The 19,438-nt window shown below is 46.7% G+C and overlaps 3 protein-coding genes across 4 annotated transcripts in view; 2 read left to right on the forward strand and 1 right to left on the reverse strand.

The window, feature by feature from the left end:
• The window catches only part of Znf318 (zinc finger protein 318), a 37,391-nt gene extending 31,430 nt beyond the window's left edge, over positions 1-5,961 (forward strand). Inside the window, exon 8 of the mRNA XM_034521312.2 lies at positions 3,900-5,961. Within this exon, the coding sequence (XP_034377203.1) occupies positions 3,900-4,022 (123 nt within the window). The 3' untranslated portion in view covers positions 4,023-5,961. The remainder of the gene's footprint in view (positions 1-3,899) is intronic.
• A 4,174-nt stretch (positions 5,962-10,135) lies between these two features.
• Positions 10,136-12,681, forward strand: Crip3 (cysteine rich protein 3). Of its 2 annotated transcripts, XM_034521314.2 has the most exons (8): positions 10,136-10,229; positions 10,505-10,599; positions 10,992-11,049; positions 11,144-11,275; positions 11,934-12,005; positions 12,145-12,239; positions 12,325-12,382; positions 12,547-12,681. In XM_034521314.2, exons 1-8 carry the CDS (start codon positions 10,187-10,189, stop codon positions 12,606-12,608), a joined length of 615 nt encoding a protein of 204 aa, XP_034377205.1. In that variant the 5' UTR covers positions 10,136-10,186; the 3' UTR covers positions 12,609-12,681. The 2 variants fall into 2 exon arrangements, with proteins under 2 accessions (XP_034377205.1, XP_076771417.1); XM_076915302.1 differs by lacking the exon at positions 10,136-10,229 and having other exon boundaries at positions 10,361-10,599.
• Positions 12,682-12,984: 303 nt separating this feature from the next.
• Slc22a7 (solute carrier family 22 member 7) lies at positions 12,985-19,123 on the reverse strand. Its single transcript, XM_076915300.1, has 10 exons — positions 18,666-19,123; positions 17,979-18,082; positions 17,736-17,890; positions 17,470-17,638; positions 15,949-16,072; positions 15,565-15,674; positions 14,900-15,114; positions 14,652-14,760; positions 14,170-14,376; positions 12,985-13,772 (listed from the first exon to the last, which is right to left on the reverse strand). Exons 1-10 carry the CDS (start codon positions 19,056-19,058, stop codon positions 13,739-13,741), a joined length of 1,620 nt encoding a protein of 539 aa, XP_076771415.1. The 5' UTR covers positions 19,059-19,123; the 3' UTR covers positions 12,985-13,738.
• Between the last annotated feature and the right edge of the window lie 315 nt (positions 19,124-19,438).

Below are 19,438 nucleotides of genomic sequence, written 5' to 3' on the forward strand. Positions count from 1 at the left end.
TAGCAGCTAGTGCTCTTAACCACTGAGCTGTCTCTGTAGTTCTCCCCTTCCCCCTAAACAATTATTTACTGAATGATTTCAGTAGTGAGAAATTAAAAGTCGTGTTTAAATATGGACAAGTGCCTACTTTTACCCAGTTCCTTTAAGTTCTTCCCTGAAAGTCCCCTCTGCTTTGTGAATGTTTTGTTTTCCGGCCATATTTGCTATCTTTTCCCTATTTATAACAGGTCTCACAGAGCCTGTAATACTCTAGTGATCTTTCTGCTGACATTACTGAGCAGTAAAGTACTCTGACCTAGCCATTCTGCTTCGTCTCTCAAACATGAAAAAGAAAAAAAAAAGGTTTTGAGAACAAAGCATGCAAAAATATGTATTATCTGATTGTCAGTTTCTGGGACTGAGGAAATCGGACATACAAGATATAATTACAGTGTGGGGGTGGGGAGGGTAAGTGGGCGGGTGCTCAGAGAGGGTAGTATGGGGCAGTTAAGAGAGGTGATTTCATTTTCATGTATTTCAAAGAACTGGATCTCCTCACTAAGGCTTATGTACTAGATCCAGTAAGAATCCAAGTCCTTTATTGGTTTATTGGTAGTTTAGGTAAAAAAGTAGAAATATAGAGTTAGCATGGGATTGTAAGTACATTTGTCTTTATTTAGAGTTTACATTTTTCATATATTTGTATAATTAGTGACTGTTTAGCCCAGTGTAGCATGAATACCTATGTGGTCCTTTCAGAGAATTTCTTTTTCTCTTTCTTTTCAAGATTATAGTTAGAACATTTCTCCCTTCCCCTTTCTCATTCCAAACCCTCCTATATACCCCTCCTTGCTCTGTTTCAAATTCAAAGCCCACTTTCTTTTTTTCTTTTTAAGATTTATTTTATGTATATGAATACACCATTGTTCTTTGCAGACACACCAGAAGAGGGCATCAGATCACATTACAGATGGTTGTGAGCCACCATGTGGTTGCTGGGAATTGAACTCAGGACCTCAAGAAGAGCAGTTGGTGCTCTTAACCGCTGAGCCACCTCTCCAACCCCACTTTTTCATTAATTGTTATTACATGCATATATATGTCTAACTATAACCTGTTCAGTCAATACAGTGTTGTCACTTGTCTGTATGTTTTCAGGGCTAACAACTTATATTGGATAATCAGTTGATGTCCTTTTCTCTGGAGAAGACTATTTCTTTGCGTTCCTGTAGTTCCTTGTGTAGGTCGAAGCCTCAGAAGTATGTCTGTTGGTGTCTTTTTTGGTCAGCTGATGTTTAGGCAGTCTGATGGTGAGACTTTATGGGGTACCTCCTGACATGACTAGGAGACACACTCACAGCATACCCTCTGGGCCTCTGGTTTTCTACTCCTTCTTCACATGTTCCCTGAGCTTTAGGTGCAGGAGTATTTTTCAGATCTAGCCATTGATCCATTGGGACTAGGTAGAGCTTGAGTTTTACAATTATTTTTATTTAATTTCATTTTGGTCTGGTGTGATGTGTTGTTTTTTTTTTTTTTTTTTTAGACAGCTTTTTACATTAGCTTAGACCGGCCTAGAATTAACTGTGCAGAAAAGGCTAGACCTAAATTTGCAAAAGTTTTCCTGTCTTTACCTCCCAAGGGTCAGGATTACAGGCATATGCCAACATATCTGGCTTGCTTATATAATTTTAATTCTGTATACAGTAATAGTCTTATGGATAGTATAATTTTTAGAGTTTATAATCATAAAAAATAACCAGTATCCAGATATTCTGACCCATATATACACTTGAAAGAAAATACCCATAAATGTGTATGCTTCTGTTGAAGCATTTAACATGGTTATAATTTTATCTCTGTGTCTCTTTGGCTAACATATGCCCACTAACTGCACTATAAGAGAAGTCATGCTTGCTCACTGTGCTTTTCCCCATTTGTATTCACAGTGCATAATTGCCTAGAAAATAGAAAATCTCAATAAAAATGTTGTTGAAAAAAATTAGTGTGATAATAGCTATTTTCCTTAACTGGATTAAAACCCAATTGCTGCCTGTGTCTTCTGGGCACTTAGAATCTGAAAAAAGCCAACTGTCTTTTTGTTTCCTGTCCTGGTTCTTTGTGTGCAGAGCTCTGTGGCAGTTAATGTGACCCAAGTTCACAGGTGGTCCCCTCCTCAATAACATTCTGAAGCGGTGGGTGGTACCAGGGTAGGTGGGGAACAATGCCTTACACCTCCTAGAAAGGAGACCACGATGCTAAGAAGGTAAACTGACTAAGCCACTAGGAAAAGGCTGGAGGCATTTTGAAAACTCTTATTTCAACTGGCCTCTTCTTTCCTTCCAGCCAAACAAGCACACTGACATCAGCTGGTCAGACTCCAGAATTCCTGTGATCTAGCTGAAGGAGTAATTAGTGTTTTATGTCCTAACATCATCTTGACATTTCAGCAAAACTAAAACTTTCATTTATGGGTAGAAACAAAAACATAAAAGATTGTATTTCAGGAGGAAAAAGTATAACTTTATTTTTTTTGTATTGTCTGTTGTGTTTCAACCTTCTGACAATGAAAATGCATTTTAATATAAAAATATTCTATACATGTATGTATTTACACACACAAGACAAGATTATGTTAGAGTTGTCTGGTAGTAAAAAATTATATATCCGGGTTTGGTTTGGTTTTTTAAACCTTCTGTGTGCTAAAAACCTTTTTTTTCAAAGCTGTGTCTTTCCTATGATGTAGTACATTCCTGAATTTAACCTCTGCCATTTGTTTTCTTTCTATCAGTACAAATAGGTCCTGATTTTTCCCCCTCAAGACTTAATACATTACTGCTACTGTTCTCAGAGCAGTATACCTTCTTCAAGAATCTCCAACCATTTTTTATTTATGTACAAACACTTGGACGTTAAATGTTATAAATCAAGACATTTGTCTTCATAAAGCTTACTTTAATGCAGGTCCACGACAGATATCAAAGTTGTTGCTACAGACAATAGAATGGAAGATAATACATATTACATGTAATGACTTAAAGCTTTAAGCTTTTCTTCCTTCCATTCATGAATGATCCAGGCCAATAAATAAATACATACATAAAGGTTTGGGGTTGATGACACAGCAGGTAAAGGTACTCACTGCCAAGTCTGATGACCCGAGTTCAATCCCACCTATATGGTAGAAGAAAAGAACTGACTCCTCTAAGTTGTCCTCTGACTTCCACGTTTGTATCTATATACACACCCCATACCACCCCACACACACAACACTGAGTTTTGCAAAAGAATAAGTATGTTTAAGGTAAGTGAATGAGTAGGGAGAAATAGAAGCAATTATATAGTGAAAGAACAAAAGATAGTGAATATAAGGAAGGGTTGGAGACAGTTCAAGACAGAATAAGAGTGTGTAGTGGTTAGTTCTCAGCATGCACATCAGGAGGCTCGTGGCCACTTGTAACACTTGCTTCAGGAGATTTGATGCCCTCTGTGGTTTCTCTGGGCACCCTCACTCATGTTCCCCCCACCCCACCACACACACAACCAATGTTTAAAAATTCTTTAAATACAGGCTGGAGAGATGGCTCACCAGTTAAGAGCACTGACTGCTCTTCCAGAGGTCCTGAGTTCAATTCTCAGCAACCACATGGTGGCTCACAACCATCTGTAATGGGATCTGATGCCCTCTTCTGGTGTGTCTGATGACAACAACAGTGTACTCACACACATAAAATAAATAAATCTAAAAAATAGAGAATGGAGAAAGGCAAACCATGAAAACATGTTGAAGCATATTACATTTTTCCTCTGATTCTCCCTCTGCTAAGATTTTATTCAGCTTTCCTGTACCCTACCTACATTACAATAATTACGATCATATTGTTACTGCTTTTCACTGATCTATCTTCTTTTCTTTCTAGGGACAGTCCCGGAAGTCTTCACATTTTCAAAAGGAAGGACTGAAGCAGACATTTCTGTTCCAGGAATGCAGGAATAGAAGCCACAGAGATGACGGAAACAGTGTGCGTTCTTGTGGCGAGTAGAGAGTCCTCCTCAGGTCTGACTTACAGAAGGTAGGTCTGGCTGTTTGCAGCTACATGGAGAAAGCTCTTTCATTTTAGCCACCAGGAACCAGTGATTGGGTGAGTAAATACATGTGTTATGTCCTTAGAGTAAGAACAAGTCAAGAAGAGACACTTTATCTAGCATTGAATAAATCACTAAACTCCACCTCTGACGTTAAAATTGTGGGAACTAGTAAGATGTTTTAGTCAGTAAAGACACTTCCTGCCAAGCCTGATGCCCTGAGTTTGATCCTGGGAACCCACATAGTGGAAAGACAGAGCCAGTCCCTACAGGTTGTTTTCTGACTTTACATATACCATGGCATATGCATTAATAAATGAATAGAGTTTGAAGAAAACTGGACTTGAGGCTTTCCTATTCTTTCTGGACTATGAGTCCCAGTATCTTCAGGTGGAATCGGCCTTGGTTCTCCCCTCCTTATCTAGTTCATGTAAGAATAAAGGTAAAATTGGGTGTGGTCACAGGGAAATGGGGCACAAATGGGCAGAGGAGGCTCAAGCAGGAGGGACAGTCACAAAGAAGATGGTTAAAAGTGCTAGGCTGGGTATGGTGGGACATTCCTTTAATCCCAGCACTCAGGAGGAGAGACCACCCTGCTCTACAGAGTGAGTTTTAGGCCAGCTAGAGCTACATAGTGGAGAGAGAGAGAGAGAGAGAGAGAGAGAGAGAGAGAGAGAGAGAGAGAGGAGAGAGAATGAATGAATATGAACTAACCTCATGCATGTGTGTCTCTGTGTGTGTCTGTGTGTGTGTGTCTGTGGTATGTATGTGTGTGTCTGTGTGGTATGTGTGTGTGTGTGTCTCTGTGTGTGTCTGTGTGGTATGTGTGTGTGTCTGTGTGTCTGTGGTATGTGTGTGTCTGTGGTGTGTGTGTGTCTGTGCGTGTGTGTGGTAGATGGTGGGAGGCTGAGGACTGAATCATATTACTAAGTGACATTCTTTACTCCTTTTTTTTTTTTATTAAGGAATATAAACTACAAAAAGTAGAGATCTCTAGTTTAAGAGCTAACACAGTGAGAAAACACAAGTAATATTGGCAATAAGAGTTTTAAAAACAGGTGATTTTTCATTAACTTATTAGAACTGAGTTATTTTCCTTTCAAAAGTTTTCTAGTCAATTGTTTTTTAATTTATTGACTATCCATGAATATGAATGCTTTGCTTGCATGTATGTCTGTGTACCATATGTGTGCCTGCAGAAGTCAAAAGAGGGCATTGGGTACCCTGGAACCAGAGTTATGGATGGTTTTGAGCTATCATGTGGATGCTGGGAATTGAACCCCTGAGTCTACAAGAACAAGTGTCCTCAACCACTAAGTCATCGCTAGATCTGTAATCAATTAAAGTTTTATAAAGTTTCCTAGAACAAAGTTTGTTGGTGTTTTGTTTTTGCTTAGGTGGCATGTTGTTACTGTTGGGCCAGAATCTCCTGTATAGCCCAGACTGACCTCTGTTTGCCAGTCTTCTGCCTGAATAGCCTTTTGAGTGAGGGAATTATAGACACTTGCCATGTGTCTGGCTCAAAGTTCTAGGCATTGCTGTAGAAGTCACAAGCGTGTGGTCTACAGGAGCAAGTCTAGAGAGACATGAAGTTAGTAGTTTATAATTTAATCAAACTGCCTGCAAAGGTGGCCAGACACCCAAGAACAGTGACACACGCAGGCAGCTTTGTAGTTTTTATACTTTGCACCACACTTCCCCACATTCTCTCGTTTGCTACATAGTTAACGAGACACACAATTTGTGCTACAAAGCTAATTAATCTTAATTAGTTTGTCTTGTGAATGACTGTAAGTAGTAGGAATGGTTTACTGCCAAAGCAAATTTTCAGGTTTGTTTGTTTGTTTTTTTAAATTAGTTACCTGATTATTTTGTTTGGTTGGGTTTTTTGTTTTGTTTTTCAAGACAGGGTTCCTCTGTGTGGCCCTGGCTGTCCTGGAACTTGCTCTGTAGACCAGGCTGGCCTCGAACTCAGAGATCTGCCTTCCAAGTGTGCTGAGATTAAAATTGTGTTGTAGCACATGTCTTTAATTCCAGCACTCAGGAGGCAGAGGCAGGCAGATCTCTGTGAGTCCAAGGCCAGCCTGGTCTACATAAGCAAGTCCAGGACAGCCAGGGCTCTGTTACACACAGAAACCTTGTCTACAAAACAAAGCAAAACCAAAACAAAAAAACAAAAAACAAAACAAAACAAAAAAGGTGTGTGCTACCACAGTCTTGTGTAGTTACTTGAATTGTAACGGGGTTTAGTTTACTCACATTGTCTTACATGTTAACATACTGACAGTCATGTGTTGTAAGAGATTAGCTGCACAGCTGGGAGTATAGGTCAGTGGGAGAACTTGCTGAGCACGTGCAATTCTAAGTGCTCACACCTAAGTGCTGCCAGAAAGGGAAAAAAGGAACAGAAACAGGAACAGGAAGACTTGCAGTTAGGCAGCTGAGCTTCCCTTGCTCCGTGTCCTTTCTTGTCATGAGTCCTCCTGGTCCCCTTTTCTCCATACCTCTTCCAGTAGTAGCAGCATCCACACCCAAGGGAACGTGTGTGTAGTGTTGCACTTTCATTCACTAACATACATTATTTATTGGGCATTAGGTGCAAGGCCTTGAGCAGGGCAGTGGAAACGCTGCTCTGGTCCGTACACAATGAAATTCACTGACCGAGGACAGGAACAGCTTAACTTAGGTTGTGTAGAGGGGTGTGAACAGGAAGTTGGCAGGCCTGTCTTACTTCTGGAATAGAATGTAACTTCTGATAAAGATGATGTATAAGGCTCCATTTGTCTTTTAGTTTTTAATCATTCAGGTCCAACTGTTTGGGGTAGGGCTCTGTCTACCCTCCAGTAGACGGTGGTGCTATAGGAGAGTCCCTAGTGTTCATAGCCTGGCATTGGATCCATGGAAGGGAGCTGAGGTCAAACGGGAACTGGTAGGGAGGTACAAATAGAGATGCTTCCTCTGTGTGTGTCTGTGTGGTTCGCCATGCTGCAGCATGCATGCATGAGTACTGCATTCCTTTTGACCACTGACTAAGGTTCTATACTGTTGATACTGCTCTAGTTTGCTTTCTATTGCTGTGATAAACACCATGGCAAAAAATAAAAAAGGAGAAAAAGGTTTATTTCATCCTCAAACTTACAGTCCTTCATGAAGGGAAATCAGGGAAGGAACTCAGGCAGGAACCTGGAGGCAGGAACTGAAGCAGGTCCACAGAGTGCTACTAGGTGGTTTGTTCTCTATGGCTTCTCAGCCTGCTTTCTTATTCCTCCAGGACACCTGCCCTGCCAAGGATGCCACCACCCAAGGTGGGCTAGGCCCTCCCATGTCAATCACTGGCATGCCTACAAGAGACACTAATGGAGGCAGTTCATCAGTTGAACTTCTGTCTCCCCAGGTGATTCTAGTTTTGTGTCAACTTGACAAAAACTTACTAGTACATATAAATGCCACATGCTGTTGATCCATTTATCAGTTGATGGACTCGAGAGTTTTCCCATCGCACACCTGTTACAACTAGTTTGGGTATGAACATTAAAATGTAAGTTTTTATGTGAACATAATTCTTTCTAAAATATCTAAATTTTGTTATTTTAAAAGTTACCAAAAATAAACAGCAAAGCCCACCAGACCAAAGACTACACAACTCAGTGAACTTGCATCTGGTAAGAGAGAGCTGGGTGCTTCATGCTGACTTTAGACTTTGTCTGTCAAACATATTTCTATGTGCTTGTCAGCTACAAAAATGAAAACAAAAAATAGTTTTAGTGGCAGGTACATTTTCTTTTTTTAGGACTAATAAAGTGTCTATGTGTGTTTTGCCTGCAGATATGTCTGCACCTTTTGTAGGCTGCTGCTGCTCTTGGGTCCCTTGGAACTGGAGTTAGCAGTTGGTTAACCATGTGTGCTGGGAATCAAACCGAGGCCCTGGAGGAGAAAGTCGGTCTCTTAACCATGAGTCGTCTCTCCATTCCTTGAACATGTGTTTCATTTTTATTTTGTTATAGCTACAGTGGAATTAAGCACTGATAATGGTAACACTTTTTACCTTTTTGAGAAACTGTTTTCAGGCGTGGTTTCACCATTTTACACCATCACCAACAGTGTGTAAGGATCCAGTTTACTCCATCACCAACAGTGTGTAAGGATCCAGTTTACACCATCACCAACAGTGTGTAAGGATCCAGTTTAGCTATATCTTTGCCAACACAAAACATCCATCCGAATAGTGGGTTTTAAACCAGCCCCCATCACGGTCCTGACTGACATTTTCCTAATGACCAATGATGGTGAATCAAGAACTTTCAAGTGTTCTTTAAAATACTACTACACTGCTTTGCTTTTGGTTGCTGGAGTTTTGTTTGTTTTAGTTTGTTTTTTTGAGACAGGATCTCATATAGCCTTGCACTCATCTGTAGTGGGAAATGACCTAGAACTCCCAATCCTGCTTCTACCTTCCAAGGTCTGGGATTATACAAATGTATCACCACATCTGGTTTGGGGCTGTGTGTGTTGGGGATGGAGGGGGACGGTCAGTGTCTCCTCAGTGCTTCTCCTTTGGTTTTGTATGTGGTCACAGGCCGAGTGAAGTGGTGCAGGCCCCCTGTGCTCAGGACGCAGAGACACATGGGTCTCTGTGATTTGAAGCCAGCCTGGTTTACACAGCAAGCTCCAGGACAGCCAGGACTGTTAATGCAAAGAAACACTGCCTCAGAGAACCAGAAAAGAGAGGGAGGGAGAAAAAGAGGGAGGGAAGGAAAGGAACCACTCACTGAACCCAGAGCTCACTGATTGGCTGACTTGCTGGCCAGTAAACCTAAGGGATCTTTAGGGTACCTGCCTCTACAAGGGGGTTTCAGGTGTGTGCCATAGCATCTGGGTTCTCGAGATTGCATAGTAGGCATTTTATTAAGTGAGATTACTTGCCAGCCTTTAGCTGCCTGTATTTTTATTTACACTACTTTTATGAATCTTTTTCCCCCTATCTGATTGGGGCTGGAGAGAAGGCTCAGCAGGTAAGAGTTGATATTACAAACATTTGTGGCTCCATTTGCAGGCGTCCCACACTTACTTTCTGGTCTCAGTGGGCACTGCGTGCACATAGTGCACCAATATACATGCAAGCAAAACACCTATACCAGTAACATTTGTAAGACATCCTTTAAAAAAATCTCATCTGAATAACTGCATAACTGGTAAAAAAATTAATATTTATAATAAAGTCTGCTTTAAAAATTAAAACACATTCTACAACTGAAATTTATTCTATCAGTGATTTGGGGGCAGCGGTTTCTAAGGGAGTTTTCATTTTAAAATTAATTTTGTTATTTGTCAGTTTCGCACATGTAGTCTGTAATATAGTCTGATTTCTGCCGTCCTATTCACTGTCTCTTGTCTCTCTCAGCACCATCACCTGGCTACCTGCCAGTCCCTTCCAAGGCTCATCATTTTCAAGTTTGGGTTTTGTTCTGTGACCCATTTACTTTGACCAGAGCCATCTGTGTGACCATTGGGTTGGAATTATCCGTCACATTCTGGTGTGGCCTTCAGTGACAACACAACATTTTAAACTCTTAAACTAAGTTAGGAATATGTGGCTGGTGTTTAACCTTCAAATTTAACAAATATGATCATCTTATGAGCAGGCCATAGATTGACTGTATGCAGGAGCACATTTTGGGACTTTCAGACTGGGTTATGCAGCCCAATTCTCATTATAACCCTGTGCCATGGAGACTGTTACCGTGTCACTACTTCTGGTACAAACAAAAATATATGCTTTAGCAAAGATAACACTTCCCATTTCCTTGCTCTGGGCCCTGCTCCACTAAGGAGGAATTAAACCACTTAAAGAATGCCTACCTGTGCCTTGCTTGCCTCTCTCTGACCCAGAAACGCTATTGAACTCAGGGCTCCTTCCCTCCCAAGTCTGTATCCCGCTTTGAAGTTGTTTAAAGTAAATCGGTCAGTGGCTTCGGTCCCTCAGTTCTAAGTTTTCAGTGCCCAATGAGCAGCCACAACTCATGGGCTCAAAGCTGAATAGTGGGCGGGGCTGGTGGAGGGGCGGGGCATACCTGCAGGCGCCTACAGTTGCTGCTTGGGCTAAGCTGTCTCTTGAAGAACCATGAGCTGGACTTGTCCGCGTTGCCAGCAACCGGTTTACTTTGGTGAGGCTGGGACCCAGGAGGAGTAAAGACAAGCGTGAGCCCCTGGGGCCCCTGAATCTATGACTGTGTGTTTGCTTGAATACGCGGTGCCTGCCACACCTCCAAGAGCCCTAGGCAAGAGGCACGGGGTGGGATGGAGCATCTTCCTGGAGACATTGTCTCTAGGGAGCAAAGCTGTCTGGGCGGGTTTTCCCACAAGGCTGAAAGGGCAAAAAGGAGGGTGTCTGGCGCTGGATTGGACTCCTTGCAGCCCGGATCCACCTTGTTCCCCACAGCTGAGAAAGTGAGCTCCTTAGGCAAGAACTGGCACCGTTTCTGCCTGAAATGTGAGCGCTGTCACAGCATCTTGTCCCCTGGCGGGCATGCAGAGGTGAGGCCTGACCAGGGTGACAGCCTTCTGTCACACCCCTACCCCTATAGACCCCAGTTTCCTCCTTGGAAACCTGCCAAAGGCAACCTCAGCGAACAGGTTCAGGGCGACCCACCCATTGAGCCACATCTGAGCCAGAATTTGGCCGGCTCAGTGATGCTGCTGAGCTTGGTTTTGAGGGAGGGGTAAGCAGCTGCCCTGTCTCCCACCTATCCCTTCAACCCCTAGGCCACAGTGGCAGTTCTGACTTGCTAGCCTATCATCCACCCTACCAGATCCATCAGACTAGTTGCAGTGCACATATACACCTGACAGCCTGTATTGAAAAGGCCTGTACAGGCATGCCCCCTTTGGCCTTGAGTGATCCTTCCTCTGCCTGTGCTTGTGCCCAGCACAACGGGAGGCCATACTGCCACAAGCCTTGCTATGGGGCTCTCTTTGGACCTAGAGGTAAGTTCCAGCCTAGAAGGGGCCAGGGGCCACAAACTTTCCCTGTGGCTTGGAACTAGAGCCTGACCTCTATTATTGGGTCTTCTCTCTGCAGGGGTCAACATTGGTGGTGTGGGCTGCTATCTCTACAATCCCCCAACTCCCCTTCCTGCCAGCAGCATTTCCCTCAGCCCCAGCAACTTTAGCCCCCCCAGGCCAAGGACTGGCCTCCCCCGAGCCAAGAAACGTAAGTGAAGGCAGGAATCAGTTGTTCTGTTCCTTCTGACTCTTCCTCAGGCTGCAGCAGACACTAACTGCTCCTGGCAGTCCTGCTGCCAGCCCTGTTTTTCTGCTCTCATGTGAGTCGAGTTTAAAAGGTGAACTGGACAGATAGCATGATCACCCTCATTTTACAAGAGATGCCCAGAGAAGCCAGATGACCACTAATCAGAAGCAAGGCTGGACTAGAAGTTGGGCCCCTTCCCCAGCCAGGACATAGAAGGAAAGACCTAAAGTGATGGCTGCTTAGGATGGGGCCAAGTCCTCAGAATCTTCTCTAGTGCCTGTCCCTTCCTCATACTCCTGTAGTGGGCAGTGACACCATGCTCCTCAACACCTGACACCGCTGCCCTGGCCAACTCCTGTATCAGCTCAGGTTTCCTAATGCTTGAGTTACTGCCAGCACTGAGCCAGCCATTGAGCTGGTGGGCTCCTGAGGCCCTGGGAGGAGGAGGAGGGAACAGGCAATCCCTAATGAAGATGAGAATTGGGTGGAATGGGTCAGAAAGGACTATGTGCTGCCTGGTGGGAGGTGGGGGTGGGGATGAGGACAGTGTTGTGTACAGGCAGGGGCTAGAGGGCCTAGCCCCCACCACAGCCCCATCTGGAGCCTCTTCCCATTCAAGGCCCTCCCTACTTGAAGACTTTCACTGGGGAGACGTCACTGTGCCCTGGATGTGGGGATCCCGTCTATTTCGGTAAGTGACAACAGAAAGCTTGGAGAACTTGGAAACAGGAACACAGTTTAGGTAGCAGAGGGTAGGGGTGATTCAAGACAAGTAGTTGTCCCTGCCCTGCCCCTAGCATGGAAGAACTGCCACTGTTCTCCACCAACAGCTGAGAAGGTGATGTCTTTGGGCAGAAATTGGCACCGACCCTGCCTGAGGTGCCAGCGTTGCAGGAAGACTCTGACTGCTGGGAGTCATGCGGAGGTGAGCAGGGTAGGAAAGGAGGTTATGGAGGAAGGAGTCTAGAATTAGGAAGAGAGGCTGAGAAGATTCTTTTTCTATGTTCCAGCATGATGGCATGCCTTACTGCCACATTCCCTGCTATGGATACCTGTTTGGCCCCAAAGGTGGGCAACCTGACCCCAGACACTGGGCCTAAAGTGTTATGGCCTATGAGAATGTGTGGACAACTTCCCTGTGGTCAGACATCTAGAATCCTCCCCTCTCCCTTCAGTCCTCGACCCAACTCCCTTTCCACCAAAGCCCTTGGTGACAGGGCTTTCTCCTTTAGGTGTGAACATTGGCGATGTGGGCTGCTACATCTATGACCCAGTGGACGTAAGATCCAAATGAGCCATTCACAGGAGTGAGTGGCTTCCCTCAGTCTCCTCCACAGTCCACTGAAGCTCTGGAAGTCTCTAGACCTTTGGGGAGGAAGAAGGTGAAATCCTGGGGGCCTGGGCCTAGGCTCTGTGGTAGACCTGAGTCTAGACTGTTTCTGCCAATTCTTTGTTTCCCCATTCCTATCTGGGTAACCCCCGACACACACACACACACACACACACACACACACACACACACACACACACACACACAGTGGTGGTTGTCTGGGTTCCCAGTTCCTTCTCTCAGCAGTGTTTGAGCTTCAGTGTATTTATAAAGGCCATCGAGTTCTTTGGCTTCTCTAATAAAATGTTGACTCCCATGCCTTCAGTTCTTTTTTTGTTTTGTTTTATGACTCTTTGTTTTGTTTTGTTTTTCTAGGCAGGTCTCTTTGTGCAGCTCTGACTGTCCCAGAATACGCTTTGCAGACTGAGCCTGGGCTCAAACTCACAGATCTGCCTGCCTCTGCCTCCCAAGTGCTGGAATTAAAGGTGTGCACCACCACCCACTAGCTCACCTTCTTTGAGTATGAAGCCTAGACACTGATTTGGAGGTAGGGGTACAAGTCTGCTCTTTCAGAGGTAGTCCTGGCAACAAGAAAATATCTACTTCCCCTGGCTCTAGAATTGGGCAGATCCTAGCCTTGTACTGTAGACAGCACACCCACCAGCCTCATGGGTACTAGAAATAACCTTCGGACTGTCCTTAGCAGCATTCCTAGGATCGCGTCCTTCAGTGTGAGCATGACAGTAAGTCCTGTCTACTAGGAGGTTTCGCTGTCCACTTGGGGGATGAACAGTGGCAGAGCTGGAATCAGAGCTGAGGATCAAGTCAATGGCTCCCATCTAAGGATTTCCCCAATCTCACTGCTGCCCCAACCCAGGAGCATCTATCTTTATTTACAGGAGCCTCCCACTTTGAGAGGGGTGCCCAGAACCCCCAGCAGCCCAGTGCTGCAGGAGGCTATCCTGTTGAGTCTGGATGAACACAGGCAGCCGGTACCAGTAGCAGCTCCATCCTTAGGCAGAGGAATTTGATGTCCCAGTCACAAAAGCTTGCCTTCTGTTTCCAGCTCCTATGTGAGCTGGCCCTAGTCCAACTCAGTGCTGGACCTGTGTATCTTCCTCCTGAGTACTAGACAGGACAATAAGGAAGGTGTCAGGAACACAGTTGGGGGTTAGTCCTGGAGCCTACAAGGACTGGCTCGGCTGTCCCAGCTCCTCAAATATAAGCACACATATTCCCACAAATAAGTCACGTGTCTGGACATACTCTTGATGTATAGGCATAGCTCAGTGTGCACATGTGCATCTCTTTCTGAACATTTGTGAATACATAAAGGTATATACAGGCTGGTGTATGATTTTATATAAACATTGTATACATACCAGAGTATTTACCCCCAAAACATTCACCTGTGCACATATGTACAGGTACCAAGTGTAGTTCTGCAACTGTCTGCCCCTTTGCATCCTAAGTGTCAAGAACTTGGGCATCTAAATCCACAAATACAGCATACACACACACACACCTCTTTCTTTCCACATCCTGGATGGTCTCTGGCAGCTGTGCCGTCTTCGTCTCAGGCAGCAGGAGTGCAGTGCAGGCAGCCAGCAGGGCCATCCCCCCATAAGTAAGTTTGGGCAGCAACAGCCATACTCTGTCCAGCAAGGATGCCAGTGGGGCCAGAGAGGCTCCTAGCCGGCCCATAAGTGCAGTGAGTCCCAATCCTGTCTGTCTGTTCAGGAAAGGATGAAGGGGCCATGCATCACAGTGCTCCCCTCTTTCGAGGGCAACCCCTGATACTGGCTTCCCAGTACAGAAGATAAAAATCCCTGTAGTGGGAAATGACCCACTACAAATCTCTCCAAGATTTGAGCAAACAAATCAAATCTCTCCAAGATTTGAGCAAACAACTTTGATGTATCTGGCTGTAGCTAAAGAATGGGTGGGCAGTGTGTGAATGCAGACACCTAGGTTAAGGCAGGTCAGCCGCCTGGGTCTTCAACTTACCTGAGCACAGTAGGGTACAACTCGGACGTGAACAGGTAGGCTGTAGTGAAGGCAGCTTCAGAAAAAGCTTTCCCCATCACCAACAGAGCAGTGATCCAGGACTTGTTATCTGGAGGAAAGGGGATTCCTCAATGAAGGAGACCCCTGGATGTGAGGTAGAGTCCCCACAGAGGGCAGGTCTGAACCCTCACGGAGGGCAGGGCCGAACCCCCACAGAGGGCAGAGCCTCACCGCCAGACCTGGCTTACCTGAGGATACCAGCAGGCTGATGCCAAAGGTCAGAGCAGCACACAGCAGCATTCCAGCCTCCGTGAGACGGCGTCCCACGTGACGCACAAGGAAGTAGACGGAAATTTTGGAGGGCAGCTCCACAGCCCCGAACAGCAGCTGCGTCTGGTACACGTTCAGCCCCAGACTGGACACGTCCAGAGTTAAGCCATAGTAGGAAAAGTTCACTCCAAACCTGAACAGAATTGCAGAGTCCCTCAAGAGCCCTCTCCTGCCACGTGGCTCTTCAGAGACTGCAGCCTAGGATCATCCCCTCCGTCCCCCAGCTACCCATAATCCCCAAGTAGATACCAGTGGCCAAAGTGCCTTTACCCCGATCTTAGTAGCAACCCTGTGACATGGGAACTAACAGCAACCCTTTCGTTTCACAAAAACAGATGTTAAGGATCAGAGTGGTAAGACAGTTGTCCAGGGTCACACAGTAAGGAAGTCACAGAACCTAAAGTTGAACCATGCGTCTCTGCTGCCTACTCCACTGAACCTGTAGTCGTCAGGTTCCCCTTCCCGGGCCCAAGATGATCTTCCTACCCTCCTCAGTTACACTCTTGGCCCTCACCCTTCTCACACTCAGCCCCTCCCTTCCACACCCTCAGTCCACCAGACACAGCTCTTAACCCCCTCTTACCACATCACCACACAGCACAGTGAGATATGTCGGAGCTGCGATGTCCGGAACAGGTCTAAGTATGAGGGTTTTTGCAACACCCTTTCCATGGTGATCACTTTGTTCAGATCCTTGTTGGGAGAAAAAGCAAGCTTTCGACCTTAGAGCTTGTCTCAGGAGCCAGTGTGCTCTCTCTGCTTCTCTGTCTCCTTGGCAGTACTGGGTTGGAAGTACACATAGAGAGCCAGGAGTAAAGCATATGGCCCACCAGAGTTTGGCAGGGTATTCTGAAGCTTGGAGCTCTCCACTTGAGAACTGTTCATATATGGTGGGCCCAGGAGGAGGGGCCCTCAGACACAAACTCTCCACCCACCCGCATACTCTCTTACATGTCGACACTCTCACCTCCTGGCTCAGGCTGTCCTCACCCACAGGCCTCCCATTGAGCTTGGCACAGGCAAACAAGTACTTTTTTGCCTCCTCCACACGACCCTGGGTTAGAAGCCACCGTGCAGACTCAGGTACCCACCTAGGGGAGAAGCCAGAGGACCTGCAGCCAGAAGCCAGCCTTGCAGGCCAGCTCTGCCTCTTGGGATCCCAGGCTGTCCACTCCAGGCTCTCAGTCATGCAGCCCCCTCAGCCTGAAAAGACATCCCTCTCCCAAGTCTCCTACTGTCCAGCCCCATGCTGTCTTGTTCAGGCCCAGTTCAAATGCTGCCTCTTCCCTTATAGCTTGGTTCAGGTCTAGGACCCCCCCACACCCAGTTCTTCCTTACTCAGCTGAATTGGTCTCACCCTCAAAACCTTAGCTCCCAGCACTAGACAGCACTTCCGGCAGGACGACACAGGATGGAAGCTGGGCAGATACACTGACACGCAGTTCACCATTAGGAGGGAATGGAGTGCCCACCTTGCCAGGCCCTCCGTTCTCCTGCCTTAGCTGCCACTACCATGCTAGCTATGTTCCATCCCTGTCCCTTGGAGGCAAACCCTAGCCTCCATCTGACAACGTCTGATTCTCTAACTGTCTCATCACTATCTCTGTGTTCCCATTGGACCCTTTGAATTCTCATCTCTGTCACTGCCTCTCTCTGGTCAGTCTGTCTCTTCACATCTGTTCTCTGCTTCCATGTCTTATGCTGTCTTCTTTCTATTGGTTTCCGTTTTTCTGACTTCTCTTAGACTTCTTTCTCTCACTCTCTCTCTCTCTCCTCCTTCCACCCTCTGTGTGTGTGGTATGAATGTACACATGTTTGTATATGTGCACACATGTACATAGGGGATCAAGTGATATCATGTGTCTTCTCTGTCGCTCTCCACCTTAGATGTTTGAGACAGGTTTCTCACTGAGCCCGGAACATGCCTATCCCAGTAGATTGGCTGGCCGGCAAGCCTGAGATCCTCCTATCTCTACCTCCCGAGAGATTAGAGCATGACCATGAACTTCTGATCCTCATGCCTCTACCTCTTAAGTGTTGTGAATGGAGGCATACACCTTCATGACTGGTTTATTCAGTCCTGGAGGTAAACCCAGGGTTCTATGTATGGTAGACAAGCACTTTACCAACTGAACCAATTCCCAGCCTGTCTCTCCGTCTTCTTCTTCTTTCTTTATTTGTTTGTTCATTATAATTATTTTTAGTTGAGTATGTATGTGTGTGTATGTATCTGTGTGTGTCTGTGTGTGTGTGTCTTTGAGTGTGAGTGTGTGTGTGAGTGTGTGTGTGTGTGTGTGTGTGTGTGTAGCCCACAGAGGCCAGAGGTGTCTGATCTCTGGGAGCTGGACTTACATTCCGTCTGATATGGGTCCTCCAGAAGAGCAGTATGTGCTACAGCTGAGCCATCTCTCCAGCCCCATTTTTGAATCCCTAACTAACTGTGCCTCGGTTGTACGCGTCTCCCACTCCAGCTGCTTGCCCTCCTCACCAGATGCTGACGATGCCTGGGACACATGGCAGGGTGGCAGCTAGTAGAAGCCACCGCCAGCTCCGTATCAGGTACCCGACCAGGTTCAGCAGAAGCACACCTCCTGTCCAGAAGATGGTGCTGATGACCCCAGCCACAGTCCGGTGCTCCACATCCAGCCATTCCAACTCTGAGACAGAGACAGTTAGGGGGAGGGGGCGGGGCAGATGGGCCCATCTCACCCTGGCAGCCCCCCTCCAGGCCTTGCCCATGTTTGTCTGCCTTACCCAGTGGTAGCACAATGATGGTGAAACCAGCCAGGGCTGAGCCAGTGAGCGTGCGGGTGATGACAAACATGACATAGTTGACCGAGGCAGCAGACGCCAGGCCCAGCACCAGGGAGCTCCCATAGGCCACCAGCAGAAGCCGGCGCCGGCCAAACCTGCCAAGGTTCATGCAAGGTCAGGTCCCTATGGGGCTTCCCAGATACAGATGATGAGGCCTGTCCCCACACTGGTCCCCTACGTCACCTGTCAGACAAGTGTCCATACACCAGAGCCCCCACCAGCACACCGATGAAGAAGCAGGTGGAGGTAATTTTGTTCAGGCCTCTCTGCTGACATACCAGATCCCACTGCAAAGACAGGCAGGGAAGGCCTCGTACGTGGATGAGCCCCTCTCCAGCCAGTACCAGTTCCTCCTCTCTGGGCTCCCAGGAAACTCTGACATTCCAGAAGATTCCCATTCCTAGCTATCAGCCTCAGTGTCAGAAAGGTTTTTTGTTTTTTGTTTTTGTTTTGTTTTTTGTTTTTTTGTTTTTTTTTTTTGCCTCTCCCAAGTTCCAAAGCTCAGCTTCCCACGGAGGTCCATCACCACCACCAAGGAATCCTGTTGTCTGTCTCTCCTCAGAGAGACTCTACCCACCCTTCCTCTCTGGATGAACCAGGGAAATCTCAGACCTGGGACAGAAATGAGGAAGCAGGGAGAAGTGGAGGCCTCTGCAGTTTCTCTGTCTCTTGCTACAGAGTTGACCTTTTCAGCTGCTGTTCCAACCTCCTGAGCTCCCTTAGCCCTCGTGAATTACAGCAAATGAACTGAATGTAGCTTTAAAGTCGCAGGCTCTCAGCTTACAGAAAGGTCATCTGGACCCTCACTGCCCCCAAGGTAATGGCAGGCCCAACCCACTCACATATCCCTCACCCTCTGGGCTCAGGTACCTCAGTTGCAATGGTGGAGGAGAATTCTGAGCGGTCGTACTCCCAGCCCTGAGAGCAGGGCACCGTGAGGGGTTCACCTGCAGACTCCCCAGAGTTGTACACCTCTGTCCCCAAGGTGACATTTCGGGGAGCCTGGGGATAGGCAAAGCGGAGACAGGAGCTAAAGCTGCCGTCAGCCTCCCGGGGTAGGTGGGCTTCCAGCCACAAGTCCTGGTGACTGAGGTTAGCAGGGGCACCAGGCAGAGCACAATGGTGGGCAGGCACAGCAGCCATGAAGATGGGCAGGAGAAAATGCATAGGGAGCAGCACCCGGGGCAGGGCCAGCAGGGCCAGATTCCGTAGTTGGAAGGGCCCAAAGCCGCCCACCTTGCCCAGCAGCTCTTCAAAGCTCATGCTCCCCACCCACCTGGTGTCCCTCTGGAGTCCCTAGGACCAGTCAGCCTGCCTGCCACATGGACCCTTGGACTTGGAGGTGGAAATGGTTGTGATGAGTGGAGAGTCTGTAGCCAGAATCCAGCCCCCTCAGGGGTTGGTCCAGGCCTGGGCCCTCCCCCATCACCCACACTTCTAATGAATCCTACCTAGCTAGCCTAACTCCTAAGGGAAGGCCACCATCCTTCAGAGGTCATGGTGTCTACACCTCTGGCCTTTATCCATTGGAGCTCAGAGACCAGGTAGTGGAGCCAAGGGTTGGCATAGGAGGGCAGCCGGGTGTGAGAGAAACAGTGAGGCTGAGCTACTTATTAGACCTTCAAAGCTTTGTAAGAGGAACA

The sequence above is a fragment of the Arvicanthis niloticus genome, chromosome 17, assembly GCF_011762505.2.
Source record: "Arvicanthis niloticus isolate mArvNil1 chromosome 17, mArvNil1.pat.X, whole genome shotgun sequence".
In the NCBI taxonomy this organism is placed as follows: Eukaryota; Metazoa; Chordata; class Mammalia; order Rodentia; family Muridae; genus Arvicanthis; species Arvicanthis niloticus.